Source organism: Stegodyphus dumicola, chromosome 5 (genome assembly GCF_044657685.1).
Source record: "Stegodyphus dumicola isolate Sdum_Otavi_A_Nest chromosome 5, ASM4465768v1".
Classification (NCBI taxonomy): domain Eukaryota; kingdom Metazoa; phylum Arthropoda; class Arachnida; order Araneae; family Eresidae; genus Stegodyphus; species Stegodyphus dumicola.
Genome location: NC_140772.1, coordinates 148,244,183 through 148,258,632, shown reverse-complemented (window position 1 = coordinate 148,258,632; position 14,450 = coordinate 148,244,183). Strand labels below are relative to the sequence as shown.

The window sequence follows — 14,450 nt, the reverse complement described above, 5'->3', positions numbered from 1 at the left end:
AGCAGCAAAAGTTCTGTGTATTACAAGATAGCCAAGGTGGCAAGCATGAGCCAAAGACACCATTTGCACGATGAATGCATTGGAGGGCTGTAGAGATGTTGCAAGAGAACTGAATGTGCATTGTAGTGTCATGAATAGGCTGTGGAATCACTACCAAAGGGATCAAAAGCCCTGTAAAAAAAAATTCTGTACACTGGGGGATCATCATCAACTGGCTGAATATGGACTGCATGTCTGAGGACCAGTGGTAGGTGTTTGTTTGTCCCCATCGAATGGATGAATTGGGCCCATGAACATTGCAGTTGAATACCAGAGCAATTGGCCCACATACTTGTTACGGATGAGTTTCGATTTAACATCCAGTAGGATTCACAAAGGGCAGTGATATGGAGATAACCAGGGACACGCTGTGGGGCGGCAAACAGCTTCGAAAAAGACCATTGCAGAGGAGAAGACTTACTGTATGAGTTGGAATACCAATAAATAGCTATACAGAACTCTACGGGATTCTAGGTGGTTCTGCCACAGCTGTCCTATATTGTGACAAAATTCTACATCCTCGTATGCGCCCTTTTATCACTGCAGTAGGAACCGACGTGTATTTATAGACAATCTAGATCACGGGCTTAAATCCCGTTTCCATTGCACGTTTTTCCAACCCATTTGGTCGTCCGTGATATGATGGTTGTAATACATACATTTTTTTTATGTATTTGTTTTGTTGTTTGCTGTGTACTCTAATAATGCCTTACCAATCTGTTACCAATCAATTTCACGTGTATGCATTAAATAGTTTTTGTTTTATTCCATATTTTCTTTTGTTGCTTATTTTTTTAGCAGGAGTGTATATTGTATATTAGTTAAGCTAACTCTGAAATTTTGAAGTGTTTTAAATGGGTTTGCAGTATTAAATTAGAGACTATAAAAGCAAGCTGTTGTCTACTTGTATATAGATTTCCGAAGTAAATGCGGGCATTTTTTATACTAGACATATAAGATATCAAAAATTTTAATTGTGAAGATTATGCTCTAAATTAAATAAAAGTTTATATCCGTATATAAACTGAACATCTTTTCTGAATTATTTTATACATGGTTAAATCATACACAAATAATTGTCAGATGTTGTGTGGGACAGCAAACCTTCTCAATGTTGTATAAGGTGATAACCTGCAGTTCCATTTGAATGTGTTCTTCCATGCAGTGAATGCATTAAAATTATGTTCAGTACCACTGTTGATGCATTTAATTGATGTTCAGATATTGGTTGCTGCTATTATTCATGTTCAGATATCGTGAGCTGATTGTTCTTTTCCAGCTTTGATTTCCATAAAAATGGAAAGTAAATTTGTTTAATTCAAAAATGACATAAAAACACACTAAATGATCAAGATAATAAAGAAACCAACAGTAAGTGACACAGGAATTAGTCTAATTTATAAGTAAATACTACTGCAACTTTATTCAAGTTATGTCAATTCATATTGCTTAGTTGGTTTTTTTTTTTTTTTTTTTTTTTTTTTTATATATATATATATATATATATATATATATATATATATATATATATATATATAAAAATGTATTTGTGCAGTTAGTGTATTATTATTAGTCCTATTAAAGAATTTTAGATGTTATTAAAAGTTCACATAAAATATTCTGAGATAAATCTTTACATGTTTTGGTTTTTAGAGGGAAAAAAAAATTATTTTTCTGTTGATTTAATTGATAGTAAACTCATTACTAACGGCATTTATGTTAATTTCTTCAGAAAACCAACAAAAAACCAAGAAGAAGAAAGGAAAGAAACAGCTTCTGTTTACTACTTCTATGTGTCGCAACAAGTGATCTTTGTATGTTTTATCTGATGCTCGTCTTGAGTCAGTATATCCAAACTTAGTTGCTATATGAAGCTCTTTGACAAATTCATATTTAAATAAAAAATTGTCCTGTAGACTGCATGTGCATAAAACTGAGGTCAGTAAATGCAGCAATATTATTCTGTGATGTTTCATTTGTTTGTTACTTGTGATGTACATTTGTTAATGGCCAAGTTAAAAAAAAAAATAAGTAAATAAATAAATAAAAGTTGTTTTGACTCTGAAATATCTTTATTTTGGTATTTCTTAAAAAAATATTTTCTTTTTGCACACATCCTGTTATCATCATCCCTTTTACATGGGTGAGAAGTGACATGGGTCCCTTTTACATGGGTTACATGTGATATACAGGGTGTATCAGCAGGGCTGTGGAGTCAATAGGGAAAATGACCTAGTTCGAATCCTGGAATTTTAAGACTCCAACTCCCTCATATATATGTAAACATATACACATGGGTTACAGATTTTATATATATATATATATATAAGAAGTAATAGATGCTACAGGAAAAAAAATGAATGGCATAGCAAATTATTTATATTAATTAGCATTTATTTTGAAATGGAGAAACTGGCATTAGTTACTTTTAAGAATTAGTATAGCTTCAGCAAGTTATTCTTTGTTGGCGGGCCATAGATCCGATTTGATAAACTTCAGAGTTGAGAAGAGTCTTTCCACACTAATGTGAGTAGGAGGAAGAATTGTTACTGTTAGGGTTACTTCTTTTAACTGTTCAGGATAGATTTTTATAAGTTCTAAAAGAGGTGTCTTGCAAGCAGAATCATATTTCTTCAAAGGCCATGCAGAAATCTTGTTTGTATTTTTTCATTTTTAGTCCAAAGGGGCTTTGTCCCTGAAGGACTATTGTTTTCGTTTTGCGTCGGACTCATAAACGTCGGTTCACTTTTCAAACTGTTGCCACAAAATGTTAGAGTCCTGCATTATATTTGAAGAAATTAAATAATGAAAAATCTGCATAAATGATTGTCTATTTCTCGCATTGTGATAAAACAATGGTACATAGAGCCATCGAATTTTGAATGACGAAATCCTACTGCGAATATGGGCATCTGAAATCCCAAATTTGGAATTTGTTTTATTATAGATTTTATATTTTGTAAAACTTTAACAAATTTTTGATTTACAAACTTAATGCTTTAAAAGCGAGAAATGGCATTGTTATATAGAAAAAAAATACTTTTATCTCCAGCTCGCGAGACTGTGTATATCGGAAATTCTAAAGATATGCTTAATTTAATATTTTGTGATATTGCTCTTGAACTGAATTTTTTGGTTTAAGTGCAAAGAACATGATATTTAATAAATAAAGGTAACACTCAAAACTTTAAAAAAACGCCCCTTTGGACGTAATTTAAAATCTGAAACATTTCAGTTTTTTTTTTTTTTTTAATATCTAAAAGCTTTTGGTTCTTTATTTTCATTCGCTATGTCTTAGCCTTTTGAATATTATCCAGAAATACTTATAACTAGCTTGATTCTTTTTCAGCTCTAGTAGGAAGATAGGACGTTTTTCAAAATTCTTAGCTTTTCCTCTTTGGAATTGTTTCGCCTTTAATATGGGAAATTTTCTTCTCTCCAAGTCATTAAAAATAGCATCTTCTTTGACAGTGTCTGGCAGGTCTTTTAAGATTACTCTCAGCGGTTTCTCGCAGGGCTGTGGAGTCAGTAGGGAAAATGACAGACTCTGACTCCCTCACACACACACACACATATATATATATATATAAACATATATACATGGGGTTACAGCTTATTTTTTTAATATAAAAGAAGTGATAGATACTACAGGAAAAAAAATGGATGACATAGCAAATTATTTATATTAATTAGCATTTATTATGAAATGGAAAAACTGGCATTAGTTATTTCTAAGAAACAGTATAAGCTTTGGCAAGTTATTCTTTGTTGGAGGGCCATAGATCCGATTTGATAAACTTCAGAGCTGAGAAGAGTCTTTCCACACTAATGTGAGGTAGGAAGAAGAACTGTTACTGTTAGGGTTACTTCTTTTAACTGTTCAGGATAGATTTTTTATAAGTTCTAAAAGAGATGTCTGGCAAGTGCAATCATATTTCTTCAAAGGCCATGCAGAAATCTTGTTTGTATTTTTTCATTTTTGTATCTAAAGGCTCTTGGTTCTATATTTTCATTCACTTTGCTTTAGCCTTTTCAATATTATCCAAATATTTCTCAAAATCTAATTCATCAGTGGAAGAGGATGATAGAGACTCAGCTGCAACGTCTACAGTTTGACTGCTGATTTGAATACTCCAGCTGTTCGGAGAATAAATTCATTCTTAATGAAAGGTCACATGTGGCTTTTCTTTGTCTTTGTTCGTCATTCAACAACACTTGGCATTTTGGATCTACATATATTGAACCCACTAAGACATTATTGTCTAGCAAACTAGTTTTTCTTTTCTTCATTGAAGAAATGATTCCTTATGCAATAACCCCTCCGTTTCAGAAAGAGCAAACATCACATTCTTGCATTCTCGCCTCCTGTTAATTCTTCAGATTGTAGCTTTTTTATGGCTAACACATCGTTTAATAAGTCCCGGAACTAACCGACAGATGGTTAATATCAACCTGACTTCGTTGTTCGAAAAAACTAACCTTCAAATGGCACGTGTACGATTTTCATGGCATTCGGACTGGAAACAGCAAAGCTACTGTGGTGATAGTGACACTACTTGTGCATTTGGGGACAAAATGGAGAAAAACAAATTCCGAGTGTTGACCAAACATTTCTATTTAATGGGCAAAAATACCGTCCAAGCTCAGCAATGGCTTGAAAAATGTTATCCAGACTCTACTCCATCGAAAACAACGATTTGTCATTGGTATGCTGATTTCAAGCGGGGTTCAAATGATGTGGCATGCTCAGGTAGGCCAAATGAAGCAGTCACTCCGGAAAATGTGAAAAAAGTGTTGAAAATCATGAAATCAAGAAATTATGTCAGTTTAATAGAATTAAAGAGAAAGTATTATCACATAAAACTTAAACAACTTACATTAAAAGAAATTTTTAATAAAGTAAACAAATAAATATTAAGCTTTTTTTTTAAAAAAATTTCGATACCCTTTAGATCATAATTGTTCTTTATTTCATAAATTACGGTTTCATATTTTTAATTTTATAATTTCTGCATGCCATCTTACCAGATTTAAACTGATGATCTATAATCCAGAATCGCCGAAGTCCCGAGGAGTCCGGATTAACGACTTTTGACTGTATTTGTTTTTAGTAATTGGAGTCTGGATAATTTTTATCTTATTGACTAAAAATTAAATAAACAATGGCATGAGCCAGACAATTTCTGCCCAGCTGTTCTATGTTTGGATGTATGCTGGGAAACTGAAGTCTGATATCAGAACATATATCAATTTTGGTCCTTTGTTTTCATTTAAATTAATGTTTAAAACTCTTTCTTATGCAAATATGTACGAGCAAACTTAATTATAATTTTCATGGCACCATGATACAGTTTCCTATATTTTGTTTTCACTCTTAATTCAGTCAAAGAATTACCATGTAGACAAGAGATTTAATCCATTTAGTTTTGAAAATATATCTGAAAGCTGTCAGTGTCTTTAGCCATATAGCATTAGCAAGAAATGATGTAAAATTTTGTTAATTTTTTTTTAGAAATAATAGGACATTTAGGAGGATAACAAAGGCAGGCTCAATCTTTTCACATGGTATTTTTAGTTGCATTGTAGCACAGCTACTAAGAAATGATAATGTTTAACTTTTGGAGACAAAACAAACATTCTTAAAGAAACTAACAGTATAATTTTAGATAGCTATCACATCTCTTATTCAAACTGTTCTTAAAAATGAACTATTGAAGAATTTTTTAAAAGTTCAGTCTCAAACTGAGTAAAAATTAACTACATATATCCTTATGAAGATATTTTTAAAATGTAGTTTACAGAACATAGAATTGTCTTTCAAACTTTTAAAAGTGAAACTTACAAAAAGTGGAGAAAATGGGTATTAGCAATTTCTAAGTACCTAACATCTCTACAATAATATAGGTAAATTTCTGTAATTCAAAAGTGTTGATACATGAAATGAAAGAGACTGAAAAAACTTCTCTGCCTCTGCTCATTGAAATACGAGGGCTATCCAGAAAGTAGATTACGTTTTGGAATAAAAAATTAACAAAGTATAGGAAACAAATTTTATTATATACAGATGAAAGCCACACTCAAATACTACTTTTCTACATAGTCACCATACAAATTAAGGCATTTATCGTAGCGATGTACGAGCTTGGAAATTCCTTCGTCGAAAAATTCGGCCGCCTGCGCCTTCAACCTCTTCTTGCCTTCCATCTTGCACAAAACTTGTGGTAACCAAGCTTTTCGCTGATGATTTCGTGCAACAAACTTCGCGAAATTTGTGCAAAACTCAAAGAAAGTTCCGTTATTGTGAAATTTCGATTTTCACGGACTTTAGCATCGACTTTTTCGAGAAAGTTTGGCGGTCACTATGCTGGGTCTCCCACTTCGATCTTCGTCGTGAACATTGGTTCGGCCATTTTGAAATCTTATGACCCACTGACGCACTCCACCTTCAGTGATAATGTTGTCCCCATACACTTCACGAAGCTGCCGATAGATTTCTATCGGTTTACAGTTTTTTGCAGTCAGAAACCTTATTACTGAGCGCACCTCGCAGCTCGCGGGATTTTCAATTAACGCAGACATTTCAAACCGTCACAGTATCTGAACGGAGCACAGCACGAACCTCTCACTAGCACGGCTAGATGCAGACTGAGCTGCGCAACGCTCTGACCCCAAGATGGCCGCACGAGCCCCGCCCCTAGCGGACACAGACGGAAACGTAATCTACTTCCTGGATGGCCCTCGTACTTTCTAACAGTCAATATTTTACTGTTAGAAAAGAACAAGAAAGCTCAAGTAAATCAATGATGATAAAGTAAAATTTCCAATTATGGATCAGATATACTGGAGGAACCAGCATGTGATTTTTTTTTTTTTTTTTTTTTTTTTTTTTTTTTTTACAGAAATATTCAGTGCTGCAGCAATAGATAGCTGCCTTCAAAAAGCTGAATTTGCAAGAACTTGAACTTTTCCCATTTAAGATAATAACACAGGAAATCAACAAAATGTCTACAGAAGAATGGAAAATAATAAATGGATTTGTTTTATGAGACTTTGCTTTTTAAGATAATAATGCTTTAACATTATAAGTACAAAGAACTCATTATATGTGTTAAAAAAATTATAACAGTTCTAAAAAAAACAATGATGGAAATGAAATCATTTAGAAAAACCAAAATTGTGTTTTTTTAGAATTATGAGAGAAGATAATTACTCTTGAAGGTCTTAATTTTGAAAAATTTCTACAGCAAGAGTCAGAATGATTACACAGGGTGTTTACACATTTTTAGCATGATTTCAATAAACAATTTAATTTTTTTGGAGGGGGGGGATATAAATTTCTAGCAATAGCTTATTATTTAAAGTGTGAAATACTGTCTGCTACTTTTAAAGGTTATCTTCCAAAGATATTCTTTTTCCATAGTTAAAAAATATAAAATGCATGTTATTAAAATTTCTAAGTGCAAAATAAACATCAGTATTTATTGAAAGGGAATAATCATGAATCGTTTTATTTTTACATGAAAAGAAGATTCCAAATGTAAACCTGAAAAGGGTATGTACTGTTTCTAAAGTTAAAATAATGGTAACAGTCGAAAATCCACCAACTTATTAATCAATCGCAAAATATTTAAATACATCAGTAGAAACAATAAATTAAATAATAAAACAAGATTTATAACTTAAAAAAGCTATAAAACATAACATTCAGCAACTTTTTCACCAAGGCATGTGGTTCCACACAGAACAATTTGTCAACCCAGTACAAAATTATTTAGCAAAAGATAAATGGAATTAATTGCATTGTGGACCTTGATGATGCATGGGTTTATGTAAATAACAAAAATAAAAAAGGGACGGTCTATTTATTATCGAAAGCTACAGAAAACATTCACAAAACTGCTTCTGTCAATGAAAAGAAAGTATCAGTAAGAAGTATATGATTGTCACTTAATTCTCTCACACAGGGAAATTAAAAATAAGAAGCATGAAAAAAAGTGTTACGATAAAGTACTATCAAAAAAATGTTTTACAGAAGAAATTCATTTGACATTCTACATTGACTTGCAAAGATTGAAACTTCATCTAAACAAAAGTACAAGTCATACTTCACAAAATACCACTGCATTTCTTGAAAAAATTAAGACTAATACAAGTACTACGTATATATAATGTTTTAACAAGTTTCCTGCCACTGCAAATATTGTCTGTGCAAACAGTTCGCGTTGGCATGTTTAATCATATTTTGTCAAACAATTTTTGACATTTGAAAGAAAGTGGCTTGCTTTATAACACTGTGTTGTGAAATTTATATATTAAAAAATTATTAATTTATATATTAAAAATATCATTATCATTAAGTACAAGGTTTCTGAAATGGAACTACATGCTACGAGACTAGAACCATCATTTACTTCCAGTTTTGTTGCAAAATGTCACTAAATCATGTGTAGTAATGTATGTTTATTTTAGGTAGTAATGTTGTATTACATGACACTGTGAAGGTTTGGTACTGAAAGTTCAAAAACAAGGACTATGACAGGGGCTATATGGTGGGTATGGCAAAAGATCCCATTCAAGTCCGTACAAAGTCCACCTGGTGGATGCAGACACATATGGTCTTGCTTTATCTTGATGGAACATTACCATTTTGCACCGCAATCCAAGTGGACGTTTTCCCTTCATACCAGCATGATCACGGACTAGCATCTTGCTTGATATTTGCCATTTAAAAGAAAGAGGTTTGCTTTAGAACTCTGTGTTATGAAATTTCTAAAACAAATATCATTATCATTAACTATAAAGTGACTGAAATGGAACTATCATGCTACCAGATTAGAACCATCATTTACGTCCGAAATGACGTTGATGTGTTTTTGGATTCGTGGCCACCAAGTTTCTGGGCCGAAGGCTTTTAGAAACTACCAAAACATTGGTAACAAACCATTGGTAAACAAACCATAGATTTGGGTGGTGATTACTATCCACATTAAAGGTGCTGCTTTCATGTCACCCCCCCCCAACTTTATTAAGAAAGTTCTTTTGCGGAAATCTTTTGTTACAACCAGATACTTTTTCAACATATTCCAAGTCTCCTGATGTTTCATCTATGGACTATTGTTACTCTGGTCTCTTGAAAAGAGCTTTTTCTAAGCGCAAACCCACCACAATTGATGGACTCTGTAAAGAGTGGAAGAGGAATGGAAGTCAATATCCCTGGAAATTTTAAGAAAAGCCATTTATCATGGAAATCACAATACAGACTTAGTCCAGATAAAAGGCTTTTAGATCGAGCATTTTAAAACACACTCTTTGGATTTTAAACATGAATTAAATAGCCTCGAAATCATTCTAAAAATGTTTACATACCCTCTATACATGTTTCAAGTTAATGTATTGTGTTAGTATATATTTTAAAGAGAAGAAGTAAATAATATATTAAACTAAATAAATACAACAACAATTATAAACTTCTTTTTCTCCCTTCCATCTCGAATAAGAGTCACATGCCAAAGCTCATGTCATCATCCACAGGGTTCATAACCACATTTTAGTTAAAAAAATAAGCACATTTTAAGAAAAAAAATAACACCTGTCTAATTACATCATACACAACTGCATAACCTTAAAAATTAAAATTGTAATTTAAAATATGAGAAATGAAGTACTTATTAAGAAAAATAAGCATTACCTTAACCATGGAAAATTATTTTTTTTTTTTTTTTTTTTTTTTTTAATTTTAAATAATAGTTCAATTTACAGAACTAGTTTACAATGAGAGAAAAAAAAAAAAAACTTTGAAGAACTAAACTATATTACAAGATTTAATGATGAAATTTCAGTTCAAAATAGAGAAAATAAGTAATAATAAGGCATATTTATTGTATTCATTTGGAACATAATAATAAATACAATTTATTTTTCCACTAATATTTATATTTAAATAATTTAAATCTAAATTCTGAACATTTTCTAAATTTTCATTGTATATCAGTTTTCTCTTAACAGAAATTGCAAGCAAAGTAATTTAAGTAAAAAAGAGGAACATTTCTGAAGAAATTTGCTTCATGCAACCATCTTTAACAGTATAAGCTTAACTAACCCGCATACTTGGAATTGGTGAATATTTGGACAGTCGAGCGTAACTTGAAGGAGCGGAAGGGGGTGGGTAGACTGTAGCCGCTCTTTAGATTTTTCCGCTAATAAATGCTTTTGACATTTCAATATGTGCATCATATAAAAATAGGCCAACGGAACTAAAAAATATTCTGCTTAGCAAGCACAGTAAAACTCTTTCAGTTAGTAAGTGTTCATAAACAAATCTCGGACTGAACATCAAAATTAATTATCTCTGCAAAATATTGCAAACGTTATTGCACAATACATGCGCCGTAATTCTTCCCTAGTGATATTACGCAATCGGAATCAACAACTGCCGTTATTGTGAGAATAAAGAACTAAATAACTGGGGCGTTTTTCATTCTAATTTTCAACAGACGGCATTAAATTTCTGGAATAGAATCATTCTTCGCTTGGGTTGGTAGACCGCAGAACTTTTAGTCCTATTCAGTCCAGATTGGAAAGTAACCAAAAAAAAGAAAAAAAAGAAAAAAAAAAAAAAAAGTCTTGCTTGTTTTGCAGCGAACTGTAACAGTTTCAATATTCAAGATTTTGCGGAGAAAGGGGAGACCTCCCAACCTTCGCACTGTATAATATATTGGCCAAAAAAATGAAATTATTTTCACTATTCGATTACTTTCCCTTTATTTAAGCCATTCCGAATATTATTCCTTAGAAAGCTAATCTGTGTTAAAACACAACCATTTTTGGAAGTTTACTATACTTCAGCAGTTACTGCAACTATGTTATTATAAACATTCATACATATGCTCATAATATAAGCATAACGATCATAATAAACACGAATATGAACTGACCAAGCAGAAGGAGAATGCAAATTTTTAAGATCTTGATAGAAATTCAAACGTGTGTAGTATTTGGGTGGGTGGAAAAGAATGCCGAATGTAGCGGAATTTTCTACTGCTTTCGCAATTCTTTGACCAATAGAATGACGGGCACCTGTCTGTACTCTTCGTGCACACCAAAGGTTAATGCAGAGAAAGGGGGAAAAGCTATTTCCGGGAGTATGACTCACCATCTGAAATTCCATATTAGGAAGAAAAGTTGTTTATTTAGTTTCGGCTTTGGTACGGGGAAAAATAGCACGTTCGTTAAAAAAAAAAAAAGCACTAAAAGCAAAAAAAAAAAAAAAAATAAGCACTAAAAACAAAAAAAAATAAGGACTTTAAAGAAAAAGTAAGCACCTATAAGGGCCTTTATATTTTGTTTTCAAATATAAGGAACTATAAGCACTTGTAAGGACCAAGCTACTGTTGCAACATAGACCAATAAGTCTGTGACTGGAAAGATTTGATTTTAATGCAGCATAATTTTTGCTGACTAAGGCAAAGGGGAGGAAATGAATCCTTAACCCTCTAAGCGGCAAGGCTGTATATATACGGCCTAGAATATTTTTTGTGATATCCGTAAGAATGTATATATACGTGCATATTAAAATATGTCAAAGAAATTAACGAAATATATCAAAAGAAAACAAATCCAGGTATGAAATACCAGAAGAATTTTTACACTAAAATCAAAAAAATAATTTGTTCTCATAGTAATCTTGGGAAATTTGTGCTTTCTTAGTGAAAACCCTGGCCGCTCAGAGGGTTAAAATAAGAAATATCCAGAAAAAATAACACAGAAAAATTTATGGTTGCATTAATGTAGAAGGGCTGTTTTGAAACAAGGAGTAGTCTGAGATAATAATGTTATATTTCAGTTTGTAGACTTGGCTTTCCAGTGGCACTTCCTTAAGACATAAATATCATCATATGATGTGATCAAATGTATAACATACTTTTTACTCATCCTGTAGTATAGAATTTGCTATATTTAAGACACAGAACACATAGAGTAATGATGCAAAACACATGTTTTAAAACTCAGGTATATTTGTGTCTGAGCTGAAGATGTAAATATTACTATTCATAATAAATTACAATCAAATAATTAACTATAAGTAATGCATCTTTTGGCTGTATAATAATTACAATCAAAATATCTTCAAATATAAAATATTATGCCTTCTTACCCCCCTCCCAAGATAATTAGTAGCATCATTTTTTAGTTACTTGTTTTGTGTTCTTAAACTATATCCTACAAAAACCTTCTCCATCTGAATGTAGAATTATGACAATTGAATTCCATATAAAATTTACAATTAAGGTTTCATTGAATGTGTAAACTACACAAAATATACAAATATAATTAATTATTTACCATCTCTACTAAATGCGAAGATGATTAATAATTTTTTCAGCTGGCTCAGCTATAATTAAAACAAATATAATATTTTAAAAAATAAATTTTGAGTATTCAAAAAAAAATAATAAAATAAACAACAAATTACATACATCCATGCAACTTTTAACATAAAAAGTATCTAAAAAAAAAAAAAAAAAAAAAGAACACAACAGAACTTTAAAAAATGTAACAGCATATTACAAGAACTACGATTTTACTTATCATAAAAACAAAAATATTTAGTAAAACAATTTACATGCATATATTGCTATTATTTTCATAAAAAAATAACGATTATAGTAGTTCCTTAGATCACATTAGAAAGACACTGCTTTCTGTTTATATGGCATAAATTGCACTACCTAATAGTGAATTTTGTGAAATTATCAGGCAGACTAGTTTAGTTTCATGAATCTTTTAAAATCCGTTTCATGATAGATATAGAAGAACTTCTGTATCCTCCTCCAAAATGGTTCCTTTAAGACAAAAATAAATAAATAAATAAAAATTATTTTAGTTACATACAAAAATTCAATTTAAAAAATTATATACTGAAAATATTTCTTTTGTTTTATTTTGAAAAATTATAACTATATATTTTTCAAAATCAGATGAAAATTATCTTCAGAGGAAACTAAAAAATACATAAATATATTATATATTATCATCTTGCTAAATTAAGATGACAAAACCCTACAGAAAACTACAAAATTTTGCAGTTTATTGTTTTTGTTGCAAATTTTTCAAAAAATTAAATTATTTTCTGTTCATTTTTTAACTATTTTTTAATGCATAACTAAACTTACTTCTTTCCTCAACTTGAACAAAAAACAAACATGTCCTGAAGAAATAGATAAATATTTAATGAACAGGAATGCATATATAAAGGGTGGCCAAACTTAATTAAAGTAGGAGCCACATGTTAGAATTCAGGAAATTTTGCCAAAGAAAATTAATTCATTCATGGGCCATAGATGATTGCTTATTTCAGCTTTACAACAAGACTTTGCACGTAAGTTCATATCCCAAAACTGATTAAAAATGATTATACGTAGAAAAAAAATAAACATAATATAACATATAAATGAAAACTTAATTTTCTATATGTATACAAAGGAGACAGCATAACTAGAAATTGATGAAAAAGATACTATTGTTTCTACGCAAAATTTCCTTCATAGAAACATCAAGTAACTGTCTTTAGTTACAATCTTCTTTTACCTTTTATTTGATTGATATTCACTAGGCCTCAGTTTCACAAAAAATTCCTCCAACATGATTTATTGTTGCTTATGTTTTAAAATGATGAGTGAAGTAAAAGTGAAGCATGGCATTGTCATTGATAATGGCGCTGCTGCAGCTTGCTTCTGGGTGATATCATTATTTGAAAAATTTGCATAAACTACTTTGTGTCTTCACTGTTAACTACTTAGCCCATTATTTTGCATTAAGAAACAACATCACAGATCACAAATAAGTCCTGATCCGAGGTTCCACTGTATAAATAAGAACTTACTTCACTTGCTCTACATTTAGAAAAGTTTGTTTCTTGATTATATAAATTTGCATGATGTAACAGAACACCATTTGTTCAGACAAAAAAACTAAGCACTTTCTTCAAATTTCCTTTCCCCCTACCCCTGTAATTGTTGAATTACAAACAGGACTGTATTACAAACAATTTTGAAAATAATTGTTGTTTTACCAGAATTAAACTGAAATCGAAAGAAGGAAATAATGATTTTTGCAAGCAAAAATATAAAATGCTTTTCTTTCAAGTGAAGAATAAAGGATTAATTAAAACAAAAAAGATTCAGTGATTTTTCTTTATTTTTAACTCATACTCTGGAAAGAATAAAATAAGTGAAACGGGACACACATGTTGTGAAGAAACTGTTGTACGAGAAAAGTTAGTTAATTTAGTTGAAAACAACAAAGCACATGAGTACTATCTGCTTTACAAGGATATGCCTCCATAAAGGATCTTGTAACAGAAAGTATATAAACCATACACCGTATTTGATGGCATATACGATGCACCCTTA

General features: G+C 31.1%; 2 protein-coding genes across 2 annotated transcripts in view; one reads left to right on the top strand and one right to left on the bottom strand.

Annotated features, from left to right (window-relative positions):
- Positions 1–2,106, top strand: part of LOC118205063 (E3 ubiquitin-protein ligase RNF10) — an 83,640-nt gene extending 81,534 nt beyond the window's left edge. The window contains exon 17 of the mRNA XM_085817185.1: positions 1,772–2,106. Within this exon, the coding sequence (XP_085673311.1) occupies positions 1,772–1,848 (77 nt within the window). The 3' untranslated portion in view covers positions 1,849–2,106. The remainder of the gene's footprint in view (positions 1–1,771) is intronic.
- Positions 1,556–14,450, bottom strand: part of LOC118205062 (ketosamine-3-kinase-like) — an 82,559-nt gene continuing 69,664 nt past the window's right edge. Inside the window, exon 8 of the mRNA XM_085817189.1 lies at positions 1,556–12,881. Within this exon, the coding sequence (XP_085673315.1) occupies positions 12,812–12,881 (70 nt within the window). The 3' untranslated portion in view covers positions 1,556–12,811. The remainder of the gene's footprint in view (positions 12,882–14,450) is intronic.